This window comes from Pelophylax lessonae (assembly GCF_965119305.1).
Source record: "Pelophylax lessonae genome assembly, chromosome: 5".
In the NCBI taxonomy this organism is placed as follows: Eukaryota; Metazoa; Chordata; class Amphibia; order Anura; family Ranidae; genus Pelophylax; species Pelophylax lessonae.
Genome location: NC_138772.1, coordinates 511270290 through 511288281, shown reverse-complemented (window position 1 = coordinate 511288281; position 17992 = coordinate 511270290). Strand labels below are relative to the sequence as shown.

The 17992-nt window shown below is 43.8% G+C and overlaps 1 protein-coding gene across 2 annotated transcripts in view; it reads left to right on the top strand.

Annotated features, from left to right (window-relative positions):
* The window catches only part of ZHX2 (zinc fingers and homeoboxes 2), a 112081-nt gene extending 96780 nt beyond the window's left edge, over positions 1-15301 (top strand). For both annotated transcript variants that reach the window (XM_082258224.1, XM_082258225.1), the window contains exons 3-4: positions 3645-6141; positions 14795-15301. In XM_082258224.1, the coding sequence (XP_082114350.1) occupies positions 3772-6141; positions 14795-14800 (2376 nt within the window). In that variant the 5' untranslated portion in view covers positions 3645-3771 and the 3' untranslated portion in view covers positions 14801-15301. The remainder of the gene's footprint in view (positions 1-3644; positions 6142-14794) is intronic.
* The last annotated feature ends 2691 nt before the right edge of the window (positions 15302-17992 follow it).

The following is a 17992-nucleotide window of genomic DNA, read 5'->3' as shown; positions in this document are numbered from 1 at the left end:
AACAGCTGGAGAGCCACCAGTTTGAGACCCCTGTTCTATCTACAGACTCTACTTCGGCTAGATTACTGCAGTGATCTATAGCCGTATTAGGGATTCGGTGCATTCGAGGATCTAAATCACATAAGGCAGCTCTTTCACCAAAGTGACATTGGAAGAAAAATATTTTTATGTTAAAGGATGTCCTTGGATGTTTAAAAGTTGTAGCTCTCTAGTGTGTTGGAAACGCTGAAAGATTTTAAAGCGAGAGGTTTTTTTTTTTACCAATCAGTCAGCCACACATAACACGTTTTCAGTGGGTGTCAGTAATCCAGATGTTGGTCTCCAGTAAGGTGTCGCAGTGCCATCTGTCGTGTATTTATGACTCGGAGCCTTACGATTGCATACAAGCTGCACCAAACCCATTTTTTATTCTGATGAGGATAAATGCAGCTAAAATATGTAACAAGCTTTTAGTGCAGGGGTAGAGACTACGCTCTTGTGTGCGGCAGAACAGTAATTAATTCAAGACCTATTTCTTAGGAATTTCACAAAATATAATGCATGTGGACTTGTTCCTGCAAAATATAATAATCTGAAAGAGAGGTGTACCTTCTGTTAATTGCTGATCCTGCAGTAGTTGCATAAAATAGAGCAGTGCTCTCCAAACTGTGGCCGGGAGCCAGATGCGGCACTTTACTTGCCTTTAGTCGGCCCTTGGGACAATTTTCCTCCAGCTGACACCAATGTTGGGGACACCATTAATAGGGCATTATTTCTCCCATTTATACAAACAATGAGGCTCTCTTCCTCCCACTAACACCGTTTACTCCCACTGATGCCATGTTATTTTCTACTACTACTGGCCACAGTCCGGCCCCCCCTAAGCAAAAGTAAACTGACCCTTTGGAAAGTTTGGAGACCCCTGATGTAGAGCAAAGCTGGACATATCATAGGCAGACAGCCAATGCACCTCAAATTTTTTAAGTTCTTGAGGTTCTGTTTAGTTGTCTAGAAGAAAAAAATTGCTACTGGGTTGGGCACACTGGCTACTGAATTCAATATTTGCCCACCCCTGATGTGGAGGTGAGATTTCTGTCAGTCCACTAGAAAATCAATTGATGCCTCCATCCATGCTGGACCTGCACTGCTGGCTATTGTGTTGAAGCATCCTTAGCGCTTATGGGTGCTTGAATACCTAAACAGTGTCTGCATTTTATAAGATGTAGTCACTGGTTGGCTGATAATTTACTCATTTACTTATTTTTTCATTTGAGTTTTCTCAAGCCAGGTGGTGGCTACAGGGCCACCTTTGCTTGGATTTTGGCTGATATAACAGAAAGGAGCTGAAATTAGAACTGTGTATGGCCAGCTTTAAGCCTAGTACATACTATGAGTCGGCCAAAGAAAAGTGACCGATCCAGTTGGAGCTGCTGTACTAACAATCCTATGTTAGCACAGCGATCTACCCCACTGAGCTGTCGTGTTCTGACAGCGGGAAAGCCCCCCCCGCCAGAACACTCCGGTCAGCACTATCAGCCATTGTCTGAGAGCTCTGATCGGCAGCCAGTCAGCTGCTGGTTTTCCAGCATGCACATGCGACAGAAGCCGGCCGAACGGCCCACTTCCGCTGGACCAGCTGCCATTACACACGGGCCGAATGTCGGCGGTTTTTTTTATTGAACCTGCTGATGTCGCCAGACATTCTACCCGTGTGTACTAGGCTTTAGATATCAGATTGATGAAGCAATTAAATTAATAATCAAATGAAAAATCAAAGCGTGCATGAACACTACTGCCATTTTAGGTGAGGAATGGCCTTGTAATTTTATGGTTTTCCTAAACAGAGCAATGACTGTCACTAGGACAGAATTCAAGTAATAGCCACATTGGCCTTGGTGGCAAGGGGTGGGCTCAGTCAAAGCCTGAAAAGGAATCCACATAATACTTGCCTTATAAGAGGCTCTCCCCTGCTCCCAGGATGAGGTTAGGCCCTTAAAAACCCTGTTGGGGCACAGCATTTACTGTGATGACATCTGAGAGCTGCGACTGGTCAAGCAGTAAAGAGAAGCTGGAAGTTAATCTTCTGGTGTAAACACCCTTCAGCCCAGTTGGAGTTTGATGCTCATTTTGTTTAGTGGGTGTCAGGAATAAGGTAAAATATGTATTACTTTCGTAGGCTTTGTCGTCTCCAAATGACTGGTCTCCCAGAGCTGCACGACCAGTCGCAGCTCTCAGCTATCATCACATGCAATGCAGGGCCTGTGGTCCTTTATTGTATGCAAGGATGCAAGGAGCCTGCCTTTATCCTGTTAGTAGGAGAGCCCTAGGAGTGAGGAAAAAGAGAAGTATTGTATTTATAACTATCTCTCTAGACTAAATAGGAAGAGTACGTAGAAAGGAGTGCCCAGTAAATGCAAGTTGGATGGTGAGTTTGAAGGTGTTTATTGGAGATTGTAACAATTATGACAAGCCAATGCATTTCGGGGGAACAAGTACTCCCCCCCCCCCCCCCCTTCTTCAGGGTTGTTACTGTATGCTAATAAATGGGGAAGAATCGCAAACAGGTGTCTGTAGCACAAGGATCAGACGGATATATGTCGGAGCTGCCTTAGCGAGCACAGCCGACACGCTGACATACATCCGACTGATCCTTGTACTACATACGCACCTGTTTGGGATTCATCCTCATTTATTAGCATACAGGTGCAGTCCTGAAGAAGAGGGAGTCTTTGTTCATCCCGAAATGTGTTGGCTTGTCATACTTGTTAGAGTCTCCAATAAACTCCTTCACACTCTCCTTCCAACTTGTATTTACTGGACATGGGGCGTTCCTTTCTACCTACTCTTCCTATTTCACAAGTGGAAACGACTTTGAGGCCTTACCCAGAGGTAGAAGCCCAGGCCCCCAAAAAAGGGCTGACCGTCCCCTTCTTTCAAGTTGGGCACAAACCATTGGAAACAAAACCATCTTCTCCCTCACCCACACATGACCATTGACTTGAGTGAGTCAGTCCAGCATGGTCTCCAACCCCCAACGAGCTACACTAGACTAAATAAGCATTGCATTGAGCACTGCAAAGTTACCTTTTCTATTAAGAGTTCCGCTGTAACACTTCTTCACTAGAAATTGGTAAATGGTCAGTCTATCTCAAAGTCAAATCTCATAAGTGGTGATTAGAGCATCAAATGCCCAGTAGTGTCTCTTATTTCTTGAGGGCTCCAACCTGCAGTTGTCCCCAGCTTTGTTAAAATCCTACCTTGGAGTCCAAAGCCTTCCACTTGATGGGTGTTAGCCATTCTGTACTCCCATGGTGCCTAATCTACGGCCTCTGGTCCTTATAGTACAGCCCTCAGGCACATCAGCCAGTTGTGGGAGCATTCATTTAAAAGGGAACTATAATGGCTGTGATCTCGAGCAGTTTGATGTAACCTGTCACTAAATACATTGAATATTATACATTCCCCCCTTGGGATGTCAGGACTGCAATTGAAGCCCTGTGTTGGTAACTACTGGTCTACCATACTCTATCCCAAAAAAATGTACAATTATCCAAGAGCAAGGCAGGCAGGTTTGCATCTTTTAGGATTCTGAAAGAATACAAATATGACATGTCTGATATCCGTGCTGGAAGCTAAATACCAACTTATTCCATTTTTTTCCACAGGTGTAACAAATTCCAAACCTATGCAGATTTGGGAAGTACAATACAATTCATCCTGGATAATCTGTGGATTATAAATTCATTAAAGTTATTTTATTCAACCTACTGAAGAAGTAGTAAAGGAGCCAGCATGGCTAGTAAAAGAAAGTCTACAACACCATGCATGGTACGGGCCTCTGAGCTCGTGGACCAAGATGATCAGGATATGGACATTGTAAGTAATGCCAATACACCCAGTCCTGAAACTAAGAAAGACTGGGCTGGGGACAAGGAAAATGCAGCTGAGAACAATGAAGTGGTGGAAAGTAAGCCTCCTGAAAATCAATCCAGAAGGCTTCAGGGTGGTTACGAGTGCAAGTATTGTCCATACGTAACACAGAACCTTAATGAATTTACTGAACATGTCGATATGCAACACCCGAACGTCATTCTTAATCCTCTTTATGTTTGTGCTGAATGTAACTTCACAACAAAAAAATATGATTCTCTATCCGACCACAATTCAAAGAATCACCCCGGAGAAAGCAACTTCAAATTAAAACTCATGAAGCGCAATAATCAGACTATCTTAGAACAATCTATCGAGGGTGGTGGTGATGTTTCTAGCACCCATGACAACACTGAGACTGATGATAATGCGTCAGGCATATCATTACCTAAAATGCCCATTATAAAATTTGGAAAAAGCCGATTGGATGGAAGGAGGACATCAAGGAGGAATGAAGAATCTTTGCTGGACTTTCAGTTTGGCATCAGTGCATCTCTCCCGGAAATGAACGGAATTTCTGGGAATGGTCTAACTCATGTGATGCCTTCTGTTCAACTTCCACCTAACATCCACCTTCTTCCAAAAGTTGCGGTGCCCCTGAACAGCAACAAATATAACTCTGCTCTTGACACTAATGTAACTTTGATCAGTTCATTTAACAAATTTCCTTACCCAACACAAGCAGAGCTGTCATGGTTGACCGCGGCTTCAAAACATCCTGAAGAGCAAATCAGAATCTGGTTTGCTACCCAAAGATTAAAGCATGGTATAAGCTGGTCACCAGAAGAGGTAGAGGAGGCCAGAAAGAAAATGTTCAATGGGACTATCCAGTCTGTTCCTCAGACCTTTACAGTATTACCAGCCCCCTTAACTACTACGGCTAAAATTGCACAGCCGATTATCCAGACTGCAGTACCGTGTCAAATCATCGGTCAGCCAGGTCTAGTCTTCACTCAAGTAACAAATGCACCTGCGGTTACGGTTCCTTCAGTCCCTGTTAGTATTGGCACTACTCCAAGTCAAACCCAGAAACGCACCATGCAGAGCCCCCAAGAGGCTCCTGAGCCAAAGCGTCAGAGTACAGGACAGGTTCCATCTCCATCAACTCACAGGTTACACTCTGTGTCCTCACGGCATGAGCGCAAAAAGACCCATGAACAAATATCGCTTTTGAAAGCTAGTTTTGTCATGAGCCAGTTTCCTGATGATGCCGAAGTTTACAGGTTAATAGATGCCACTGGCTTGCCCAGAAGTGAAATTAAGAAATGGTTTAGCGACCATAGGTATAGAAGTCAGAGGGGTCTTGTTAATATCACCAGTGAAACCTTAATCAAAGACCAGCTGTCTGGCCGGACCCGTCGCCCTTACCATTACAGGGATTTGGGCCGAAAGGTTGCACTGACAACAGAGGATCAAATTCAGTGTCTTGAAAACAGTTTTACGAAAAACCCGTATCCCACGCAAGCAGAAATTGATCGTTTACGATCGGAGACGAAACTGCCCAGAAGAGACATCGATTTGTGGTTCTCCGATAGAAGAAAGATGAAAGATTCTGTGGAGCAAGAGGTTTTAGACTCTATGGGCTCTGAAAATGATGGATTTATTAACGGGGCAACAACGCATTCTGGGGGCTCTTCCCCACAGATCAAATCAAGACAAGAGCAGCTTCACCTGTTAAAAAGTACCTTTGCAAGAACCCAGTGGCCATCTCCACAGGAGTACGACCAACTAGCAGCACAGACTGGGCTCGTTAGGACGGAAATTGTAAAATGGTTTAAGGATCACCGCTGTGTTCTCCGAACTGGCAGTTTAAGATGGATGGAGCAATACCGCAAAAATTACGAACGCTCTTTAGAAGAGCGGAAAAGGTTCATCAAAATGGTGTCGGCCACAAAGGCAGGCAAAGAGATTCTAGTGGAGTATTTCCAGGAATATGGCCAGCTGCACGAAGAGGACCTTGATCTTCTTATGCTCAAGACTAAAATGAATTCTGAGCAAGTCAAGGTTTGTTTAGGAGAAATGCAGGAACAAGCAGCTCTAGATCAGCTGGACAATGATCCGGATGATAAATACGATACAGAGAGTGAATCCAAGGACTGGAATAGGTCATTACATGATGATGAGGACATTATTTCAGATGGTGGGGACAGCTGGAGCCATACTGGACAGGATACCCTAGATGACACGGTGGACTATGAGTATGAAAATACTCCCAACGAGGACTCTAACCAGGTAATTAACACAATATTTTGAAAACCGTAAATTTTGTGTGCTTTTTGCTTCTCTCCCTTATTGGTGCTAATAAACCATGTCCTCTTTAAAAAAAGGAAACTGTCTATGGTTATGGATTCTAAAAGCATTTAGTGTTCAGTGTAGGTAACCAAAATCTGTCTTCTGACTTCATTGTCCTATTAACCACTTGCCGACCGCCGCACGACTATTTACTGCGGCGGTCAGCCCCTCACAGGCAACGCGACGTAGTACTACGTCGCTAGCCTGTGAGGCTTCTAGAGAGCGAGCGCGCGCCGCCGGAGGCACGCTCCCGCGCGGTCACGGACCCCCACGCGCGTATGCCCGGCGGACCCGATGTCCCCCGTCACTCGCGATCATCCGTGACACCGGAAGAAAGGCAGGCGGCTGATGTAAACAAGCCACCTGTCATTCTCTCCTGTGTAAGAATGGAGATCAGACGGTTCTACTATGTAGGACCGTTGATCTCTGTTCTTACACCAGTAGCCACATCCAATCACAGTTAGAAGCACGCCCCTAGGACACACTTAACCCCTCCCTCTCCAATACAGTTAACCCCTTCACTGCCAGTGTCATTTTTACAGTAACAGTGCATATGTATAGCACTGATTACTGCAGTAATGTCACTGGTAACCCCAAAAGTGTCAAAAATGTCAGTCAAGGGTCCGATCTGTCAGTCGCAATGTCGCAGTCCCGCAAAAAAAACGCAGATCGCGCCATTACTCATTAAAAAAAAAAAACAACAAAAATGACAGAAATCTTTCCCTTAGTTAGTAAACGCGATAACTTTTTGTGCAAACCAATCAAAATACGCTTTTTGCTATTTTTTTTTTTTTTTTTACCAAACATATGTCGCATAAAAAAAATTGGCGGAAAATGTTAAATTTTGATTTTTACATTTTTTTGGGGGGAATTTCATATAAAAAAAAATGTGAAAAATATTGTTATTTTTGCAAATTTGACGCTTATTTTTTTGTTTATAGCTCATGATCAAAAAATCGCACAGGTGATCAAATACCACCAAAAGAAAGCTCTGTTTGTGGGAAAAAAAAGGATGTCAATTTTGTTTAGGTACAGCATCGCACGACCGCGCAATTGTCCATTAAAGTCACGCAGTGCCGAATCGCAAAATAGGCCCTGGTCAGGAAGGGGGTAAAATCTTCCGGGGCTTAAGTGGTTAACTGAAGTTGAAATCCGGCTTTAAACGTGAGCATCTGGTTTGCAGTCTGAAAAGTAATGTATTACATGCTGAATGGGTGTTGTAGTGACAGGATGGATGGTGTCACCCCAGGAGGCAGATGAGCAGTATATGTCACCAGCACACTTAGGGCTCTTTCACACGGGCGTTCCTTTTTTTTTTTTTTGCCCGATCAGGTCCTTTTTTTTTTGTAACGGACACGGATGACACTTGTGTCCGTATGTCCGTTTTTCATCCCATCCGTTTGCGGATGAAAAACTGACATAATGCATGTCTATGTAAATACGGATGTCTGCGGATGACACCACTGACATCCGTTTTTGCGTCCGTTCCGTTTTTTGAAAGGAAGAAAAAAAGAGGGTTCTCCTCCGTTCAAAAAAACTGAACTGAACTGACGAAAAACGGATGTCAGCGGATGATCATCTGATGACATCCGTATTTACATAGAGATACATTATGTCAGTTTTTCATCCGCAAACGGATGGGATGAAAAACGGACATACGGAACGCCCGTGTGAAAGAGCCCTTAGTGTTTGCGTAAATAGTTCTATTTTTTTCCTTTTTTTTTTTTCATAAGTTGCCATAAGAAATTCAGTATTTAAAATTACAACATCAACTTATCCCCAATTCAGTAGGGTCAACGCGTTTCATGAGACCTCGCTTCTTCAGGACCTTATTGACCTCCCTCATGTTTACATGCTTTATGTGCTTTGTAATCTTAAGAGGGGTTACATAGGTGGTCTCTGCAGGAGGAAGATTAGTACAGGTGCCCTTAGACATGCTATAGAACTTCAATCAGATGATCCCAGGCATGTGGGCAGCCGCTGCCAGATCTGGATATAAAAAGCCGCTAGATTTAAAGTGTTTGCAAGCTTACATATACTCAGTGAAGTGACTGGCCTCAGGTGATACACAGAGATTAAACCAATCCTCCTACCGAATTTATAAAGCCTCTCTGAGCTGTCGGTAAAAAAAAAAAAGGTGGTGGAGAGCTCTGCAGAGCTCAGTAAAGAGAGAAGTGAGAGCTGATTGGAGGGAATATGCACGCCCCTCTTCACACAGGAACAGAGCTGAGGCTGTCAATCACAGCCTGTGTGCTGTAGGTCCCTCCCTTGTCACCTTTTTCTGTTGGTGTGAGGAAGACTTGACAGAAGTGATTCGTGCTGATAAAAGAATGAAGCAGCAGATAGAAATGACACTTATAAGAGCGCTATAGAAGGATATGGTTTGCTAATATTTTATGTCTGAGGTTTACAACCACTTTAAAGGCCTTTGTGCTATTCCCTAAGCAGTCTTCAGTATGTGCACTGCGCCTTCCCTACTACCATTGCGTGGACTGATTCAGTCAAACCCAATATTGCCGTCAAGCTTGCAGAAAAAAAAAAATACTATAAAATGGTCGGACCTCCACACTTTAATTCTTGTTTGATATCTATGGACAGTTTTTAAAGGCCAACTGTAGGCAGCAGATAATCTCCTTGCAGTAGGGCTTCACTCTGAATGCTGATCCCCACTGAGCAGGCGCATGACAGGTCCGTGCTTGCTCCGCTGTGCAGAGCGGCCATAGTCCCGCTCTCCTCTATGGGGAAATCAGATGGAAATGGACGCATGTCCGTTTACATCTGATATTCCGGACAGATGGAAAATAGGACCACCATCCGTCTGTTTTTTGTGGACAGGATCGAATGGGACATGTCTGACATTCATCGCTCCATAGGGGAGAGAGGAGGGTCCGATCTGGTCTTCCTGAAAAACTGACAGGCGGATCTGATTGGACAGCCCGTGTGAAAGAGCCCTTGGGGTTCTTTCACATGGGGCTTTCTGCCTGGCATTCTCCGTTTTTGCTCACTGGGGATCGATCCGCCGATCCCTGCTGAGCAGATGGATGACAGATCCGTCTCCACTTACTTTGCAGAAACTGAGCTGTCAGAGTCCTGCTCTCCTCTATGGGAGATCGGATGAAAATGGACCGCCTGTCCGTTTTAATCCGATTCTCCAGATGGATGGAAAATAGGGTTTCCATCCGTCTGGATTTCACGGACCGAATCGGATCCGATAGCAGCGGGTGTGAGCGGAGAGGTCACCACTGACATCCGCTGCTCCATAGAGGTGCATGGAGCATCCGATCGGGTCCGCCTTAAAAAACTTGACAGGCGGATCTGATCAGACAGCCCATGTGAAAGGGGCCTAACAAGTCATGTTTTCAGGATTTCCTTCAACTTGCAAAGGTGCTTTAAATCAATGACTTGTTGTTTTATTTAAGGGAAATTCCAAAACATGTCCTGTTTGGGGGTACTTGAGGAATGGGGTATGGAAGTACCAGTCCAGGGGGGGTAGGAATATAGTCAGTAATACTTGGCTCTTTAGGTTTTACTTTGATATACTTACCTTTTGTAGGGCAAATTGAAAGTCTCTGTAAAAGAAAATAAAAAAAACACTATGGGGTAGCTTGGCAGTGATTCCCCTGTCACTCCTTTCCTTCATGGCAATGGCCACCAAAATACCCAATGTTGGCTATTGTCGGAGCCTAGGGGGAGCAGTGACGACATCCCTCTGGCAGCGCTCGGGCCTAGTACCTGTCTGCTAGACTCTTGCGCTGTCACATGGAAGGAGGTCACACATACCCAATACCCGGGAGCACTGGGTTATTTTGTGTCTGTTGAGGAAGGAGCAGCCAATGGGGGGGGGGGGGGGTATACTGGACTGGTATGTCACTTTCAATATTCAGATGTATCTTTACGTTCATCCTTTGGAACATGTTACATGTTCCACCCGTATTTAGGGCTCTGCCCGCCCTGCCATGTCATTCATTCACAGTCCTCTGTAAATGGAAAACAAGAAGTCCCTGACAGTCTTTGCAGCTCTCGGCTTGAAGTTTTAATGAACTACAATGGCGCTGTTGAGAGCACTGGTAGTTTCTTTCTTCCTGTCATTGTGTATCTGTCTGCCTGTACGAGGTATGAGAAGACCGATACACGGAGAAGTCTGTAGGAGCCCTGCATGGCACCCGCGATTTGCTGATCATGGATGTGCTGCTTTACAGGTTCCCAAAACAAAATATAATAAATGCACATTTTTTTTTTTTTTTTTTTTTTTTTTTTTTACCAGCAAAAAAAAATGTGCATTTATTTATTTTTTTTGTTAAAAGGTGAACTTATCCTTTAATATGGTGTCACTTGTGTCCATAAAAGGTGCAAACATTGCTCGACCATAATAACGTAGAGCTGGGATCCTCAAACTACGGCCCTTCAGCTGTTGCAGAACTACACATCCCATGAGGCATTGTAAAACTCTGACATTCCCAGACATGGCTAGGCATGATGGGAATTGTAGTTCCTAAACAACTGGAGGGCCATAGTTTGAAGACCCCTGACGTAGAGGTTTTTAGGTAATAGTTTAATATGGCATTATTTTTTATAGATTACAAGGGTCAAATGAAAACCAAAAAGTCTCCCTTTTATTTCTAAAACCGTTAACTACTGGAAGATTTTATTTAGAAGGGCTGTTCACGAAAACGAAAAAAAAAAGTTTCTCTTCTCAGCCTTTTATGCCATAGGCTTCCATGTGAACGGCTGCTCGGTTTCAGTGGGCATAGGCAGCTGGATTTTGCTATTGCCTGCAGTGCCACCTACTGCCGTAATCTAGAATGGCAGCACAAAAGGAACGAACAAAGGTGTATATATAGAGCTAGTGTAAAGTCCAAAGGACTAGCCGCAACATCCCTGTTAATGGAACATAGAAAAAGGAAGCAACCCCCCCAGATGGCACTTTATAGGCAGGCAATAAGTACCATAGAATATTAATGTAGTAAAAATATAGCATTAACCTAAAAAAAAAATCACAATACAGATCATATAAAAGCAAACCTAGTGGACCATCTGTATGAGTACAGGTATATCACCGATTCAATTAAAGGTAAACAAATGGGGGGGGGGATCCAAGCCAATGGTCACACTGACCTATCCATAACCAACATGTTTCGAAACAAAAGCAATTCCTTCTTTGGGGGATGGTCTGAACACAGTATTTAGGTATTGCTACATGAGCATTCAGGAATGTATAGAAATATTGAGTCCTGACTGCCTGTCTCACCAGGAATACAGCACAGGTTGAGGCCCTGAATATTGGGCTAACTAGGTGTGGGTTCATCAGTTCAGTCACGTCAAAATGTATCCGTTTTCCATCCGTGTTTCGTCAGTTGTCATCCGTGTTTCGTCAGTTGTCATCCGTGTTTCGTCAGTTGTCATCCGTGTTTCGTCAGTTGTCATCCGTGTTTCGTCAGTTGTCATCCGTGTTTCGTCAGTTGTCATCCGTGTTTCGTCAGTTGTCATCCGTGTTTCGTCAGTTGTTGTCCGTTTTTCATCCGTTGTCATCCATTTTTCGTATGATCCGTTTTTTTGACTGATGAAAAATAGGGTATTCATCCGTTCAAAAAAACGGACATTGACGGAAGCGGATGAAAACGGATGTTAACTGATGATCATCCGTTGTCATATGTTTTTACATAGAGATACATTGATGTCCTTTTTTTCATCCGTCAACGGATGGATGAAAAACGGACAGCATGTGTGAAAGGGGTCTTTATAGTACACTTCTAAAACACTCATATATGCTTGTAAAACACTCAAAAATGCCTGAAATTCAATCTGCTCAGGTGTGAATGCAGCCTTATAATCGATTCGAATGTAAGTGAAACAAACTTTTTTTTTTTTTTTTTCCATTTTTTAACCACTTAAGCCCCGGAGGATTTTCCTGCTAAAAGACCAGGGGGTATTTTGCGATTCGGCACTGCGTGACTTTAACGGACAATTGCGCGGTCGTGCGACGCTTTACCTAAACGAATTTGGCGTCCTTTTTTTCCCACAAACAGAGCTTTCTTTTGGTGGTATTTGATCACCTGTGCGATTTTTTTGATCACGCGCTATAAACAAAAAAAGAGCGACAATTTTGCAAAAATAGCAATATTTTTCACATTTATTTAATATGAAATTCCCCAAAAAAAAAATGTAAAAATCAAAATTTTTTAACATTTTCGGCCAATTTGTTTTATGCTACATGTTTGGTAAAAAAAATCGCAAAAAGCGTATTTTGATTGGTTTGCGCAAAAGTTATCGCGTTTACTAACAAAGGGAAAGATTTTTGTCATTTTTGTTTTTTTTTTTAACGCGTAATGGCGGCAATCTGCGATTTTTTTTTTTTTTGCGGTACTGCGACATTGTGGCGGACAGATCGGACCCTTGACTGACCTTTTTGACACTTTTGGGGTTACCAGTGACATTTCTACAGTAATCAGTGCTATACATATGCACTGTTACTGTAAAAATACACTGGTAGTGAAGGGGTTAACTTTATTTGGGAGGGAGGGGCTGTGTGTGTCCCTAGGGGCGTGCTTTCTACTGTGATTGGCTGTGGCTTGAGCTGTAAGGACACTGATCAACGGATCTACATAGTAGATCCATGTGATCAGTGTCTTTACAGCGAGGAGAATGACAGGTGGCTTGTTTACACAAGCTGCCTGACATTCTCCCTCTCCCCCGACGATCGCCGAGTGACCGGCGGACATCGGGTCCGCTGGTCACACGCGCGGGGGGGTCCGTGACGGAGCGGGAGCGCGCCTCCGCGGGCGCGCGCTCGCTCCCCAGACCCTCCCAGGCTAGTGACGTTAATTAACGTCACTCTGCCTGGCAGGGGCTGACCGCCGCAGTAAAAAAAAGAATCAAACATAAAAAAGGTAAAATTTCTTTCTCAGAACAATGAAAAAAAATTTGAATATGGTGGAGTAATTATCAGTCAAACTATTGCAGCGCTGAAAATCAGAAAATGACCTAGGTAAAAAGAAAAGATGATGAGACTTCTGTTAGGCTTTAAAGCCCAACTCCGGGCAAAAAAAAGTTTTCCCTTGCTGTGGGGCTGTGCCTGCACTGCAAGGGTTAACTGCTCATTTTTCCCAGGGACGAGCAGAAAGCTGTATACTCACCCGATCCTCCACTCCAGCGGTGGACTGTTCCTGACATGCTCATGTCCAGAGCAGGTCTATGGGCCTGATGACATCAGGGACAGTCCACTGCACAAGACTGTAGGGGGGGCAGGAGCCACAGGGGGACTGGTCTTGTGCTGGGAGGATCAGAGGATTAGGCAAGTGTATAGCCCCGTACACATGTACCGATTGTCGGCCGTAAATATTCGGCCAACGACCGATCGGCCGATTGTAGGCTTGTTAGTATAATGCAGCCGACAGCGCATTTTCGGCCGAACAGAATCTGTCGTGCAGGCATTAAAATTTTTGTTGGCCAACACCAGAACGGCCGATTGTTCGCCAGTCAGTACAGATTTCAGCCGACAGACAGCAGATTAGCAAGACTGGGCATGCGCAGAAAAGAAAAAAGACAAGGAAAGTTAACCATCACATGACATCACTTCTGCAGTCAGCTGTTGTTGGCCGACAAAATTCGTGTGCAGTCTTTTGCAGTTTTCAGCAGACACGACAGCCCTGGACAAAAGACGGCCGATCGTTCGGCCGACGATCAGTACGTGTGTACGGGGCTTATCTCCACTCTCCGAAGAACTAGAAAAAAAAACGAGAAGTTAACCCATGGAGTGCGGACACAGCTCACCAGAGGCGGCTCTAGGCTTTGTGAGGCCTAAGGCAAAACTTGGACATGAGGCCCCACTCACGCCCATAATGGGAAAATAATTCAAGCAATAAAAATTAACTGTATAAATTGCATATATTAAGAGCCTTAACCTTTGTAGTATGAATTCACAGTTTCTAGAATTTTCTCCCCCAGCCACCCAGGGGCCCTCTCCTCCTCTCTCAGCCACCCAGGGACCCTCTCCTTCTCCCTCAGCCACCCAGGGGCCCTCTCCTTCTTCTTCAGCCACCCAGGGGCCCTCTCCTCCCTTAGCCACCCAGTTGCCCTCTCCTTCTCCTTCAGCCACCCAGGGGCCCTCTCCTCTTCCCTTAGCCACCCAGGGGCCCTCTCCTTTTCCCCTAGCCACCCAGCGGACAACAGACACCTGTCAGCCGCAGTGAAGGGACTGCAGCACACTGCTGCAACTTTTATATCCGAGGATTTAAAACAATCTTTTACTTAGATTTCCCTGATTGCGCCCTTCTAAATGTTGTCGCTCTGCCACTGGCCGCGAGGCCTTAGGCGACCGCCTAATTTGCCTAATTAGAGAGCCGCCTATGCAGCTCACTGCATGGGAAAAATACGTTTTGCCCGGAGTTCAGCTTTAAAATAACCCACAGGTAGGGAGTGGAATCAGTGGAGTAATGAAAGCAGCAAAATTGAAGCCGTATTATGGAAAGCAGATGGTGTTTATTACTGTTTATTTATTTTGCAGCTCATTCATTTTTGTTTTTTACTGTTTTTTTTTTATTATTTTTATTTTTTTTTTGCAGCTCATTAATTTTTTTTATTCTTTTTCCCCCAGGTGTAAGGGCAAGTGGAGAAGAACATGAATACTGACGATATCAGCAGAGATTTATTTTCCTACTGTCAATAAGAAATCATGCTGGGTTTTTTGGGATCAGCCCCCTGTCCATGCACTCGTCTTGGTTTATAAAACTGAAAAGTTCTTTTTTGCCAAAGAACTAAAATCCTATCCGACTTTGTACAATGCCCCCTGCCCTTATCCTCTTTACTGGAACTGCTTTCAAGTGTGGGATTCATTGGATACGCAATTTATTTTATTATTTTTTTTTTTTTTTTTTTTAATTAAAATTTGCATTGTTTAGAATTAGTAACCACTAAGTTGTCTAATTTGTTCCTTTTTTTTGTTGTGTATATAGAACATATATATTTAAGTCCTTGTGGAAGAGCCATGGAATAATGGGACCACTGCCTTTGTTGAGCTGGGTGGGTCTGATTCTTAGCCGAAGAGGGGGGGGGGGGGGTGCAAAACGTCCAGCTCAAGGAGAGTGCCTGATATATCTTAATATCTGCTGTTTTTTATTTTATTCCATCTGAATGAACTTCCTTCTCCTGAAAAAAATCAACCATTGGCATATCAGGGTTTCGACATTCGGCCAATTTGGACGCAAACTTCAAATTTGAAAAGGGCTTCCTGGGGTTTTTAGGTTTACCCAATCGTTCAATTACTAAAGAGAGACAGTAGAAAAGGGGTCACTAATAATGTGTGTGTGGAATAGTTTAATTTTTCAGAAAGACTAATTTTTTTTTTTTTGTATTTTTTTAATATATAAAATTGATCTGAAAGACGTGAGCACAACGAAAGACTTGTTTGTCGCGTTTTAGGCCTAGGTTATCCTACCCTGTGAGTGCACTTTCGAAATAACTTTTTATTTTCTTGGTTTGGATCCCTCATCTCCTAAATGTATATGATTAAAAAAAAAAAGAATAGTTCTCATTTCAGTACACTGCACAAATATACTAGGAGGTTTGAATAAAACTTACGAAAGATAATTTAAATAAAACCATTTTTATTGCTTTGTTTATAAGATTTAGTAGCATTTCTTTCTTTGCAATTTTTTTTATTCCTGCTGCTTTTGAAAAATATTTATTTTTTTTTTTTTTGTGTGTGTTTTTTTTTTTGTTAATTTGTGTATATTTATAGGTATTTGCCTATAACCTTGTGTTTGCTCTCATTTTAAAAATTGGTAAAGATCAAAAGTTCTAAAGATTCCATCTTCTTCCATGAACAAAAGAAGAGCTTTGGCCTCATTTACAAGGATGTACTATACATACGCTCATGCAAGCAGAACCGGATCTTTGCCGATCTCATCTGGGGGTGCCGGTAACACAAAAATTGTGGGGGGGGGGGGATGGGGCATAATTTTTATTATTATACAGTATTTATATAGCGCCGACAGTTGCGCAGCGCTTTACAATATGAGGGAAGATATACAGTTACAATACATTTCAATACAGGAGGATTTAGAGGGCCCTGCTCTTTAGAGCTTACAATCTAGAAGGGGGGGCATAATGTCAGTAGGGTGGCAGAGCTGCATGGAACCAGTATTCCCTGTTTACTCAGCACACTTCTGTACCACAAGTCAGAACCCGGAAGTAATGCAGAGTGCAGGAGAGAACAGAGATTGCTAGTATGTATTATGCAGGCCATACATGGATTGAATTCTGAACAAATTTTCTTTAAATAATTGGAAATTTTGTGCTTTTTGTGATCCGATGATGTCACCATTGATTTCAAAATTCGACCAATCAATCCTTCTAATTTCACCTCATGTTGCTACAGAAAAGAAAATTATTGTGGCCGGGAATATTCTTTTCTTTTCAGGAATTGTATTTTCTCGCACGATTCTCCCACCATTAATTAGAAAATCGTTTGATTTTCAAAAAATTTCCAACATGTCCGATCACTCAAATTCAATGGCTGCACAAAAATTGCCTGTTGCTGCGGCCCACTAATGGTGCAAAATTAGAACGAAAAATTCTTAGATAACACTTTTAAAAGAAAACTATTTCGGAAATCGACCCATGTACGGCCGGTCCTAGGCTGTCATTAGATTAGGATGATTTAACAGAACCTGTGCTCTTATATCAGGTGTCCCTATCAGAGTCCTTCTTACATCAGGAGTCCTCATAAAAGTCCTAGAAGGGTCAAGGGGACAATTTATGTAAGGGGTACTCTGATGACACCTGATGTAAGGGAGTTACATCAGTGGTCCCCATTAGTGCCCCCCTTTACATCAGGGGTCCCCATTAGTGCCCCCCTTTACATCAGGGGTTCCCAGGAGTGTGCCCCCTTTACATCAGGGGTTCCCAGGAGTGTGCCCCTTTTACATCAGGGGTCCCCAGGAGTGTTCCCCCTTTACATCAGGGTCCCCAGGAGTGTGCCCCCCTTACATCAGGGGTCCCCAGGAGTGTGCCCCCCTTCAGGGGTTCCCAGGAGTGTGCCCCCTTTACTTCAGGGGTTCCCAGCAGCGTGACCCCCTTTACATCAGGGGTTCCCATCAGTGTGCCCCCTGTACATCAGTGGTTCCCACCAGAGTGCCCCCTTTACATCAGGGGTCCCCGGCAATGTGCCCCTGTACATAATCTGTGTGATTAGTGGATGCATCTTCAAAGCTCTAGCTCACCCCAGCACCCCCCCCCCTTGATGTGGGCCTGGGTGCAGCATTTACCTACATGGGGCTTGCACACACACAGGTGTTCTGTACATCCCCATGCAGGTGGTCCCATTCATGTTCATTGGAATGCAGCTGCTGCATAAACACGGCCTCTGCTACAGTGTGTGTCCAGGGCCTTGCACCCACATGGCTCTCAAATTGGGAGCAGCTGCTGCGTCCCAATTGACATAAATAAGACTGCCTGCACGGGGATGCACGGAACACCTGACTATCCCCATGCGGGCATACGTGGTCCTCGCTAAGGTAAATGCTATAATAAGCATGTGTGAATGAGGCCTAAGGGTGAAAGTGGTTGGTGCGAATAGCAATTACTTTCATGGTGCAAAGACCCTGCTGCACTGGTTGAAAGTCCAAGTACCATCCATATTTAAGTCTGTATGGATCAATTTCATCTGAGAAATGCAAAAGTTGGCCACAGGCCACAAAAATGACCCCCACTTGAACTTGCCAAATAGGCATTGTAAATGAAGCTCAGTTCCAAACATGTTTTTACAGGTACCTGTTGAGAAGACTTCACACCA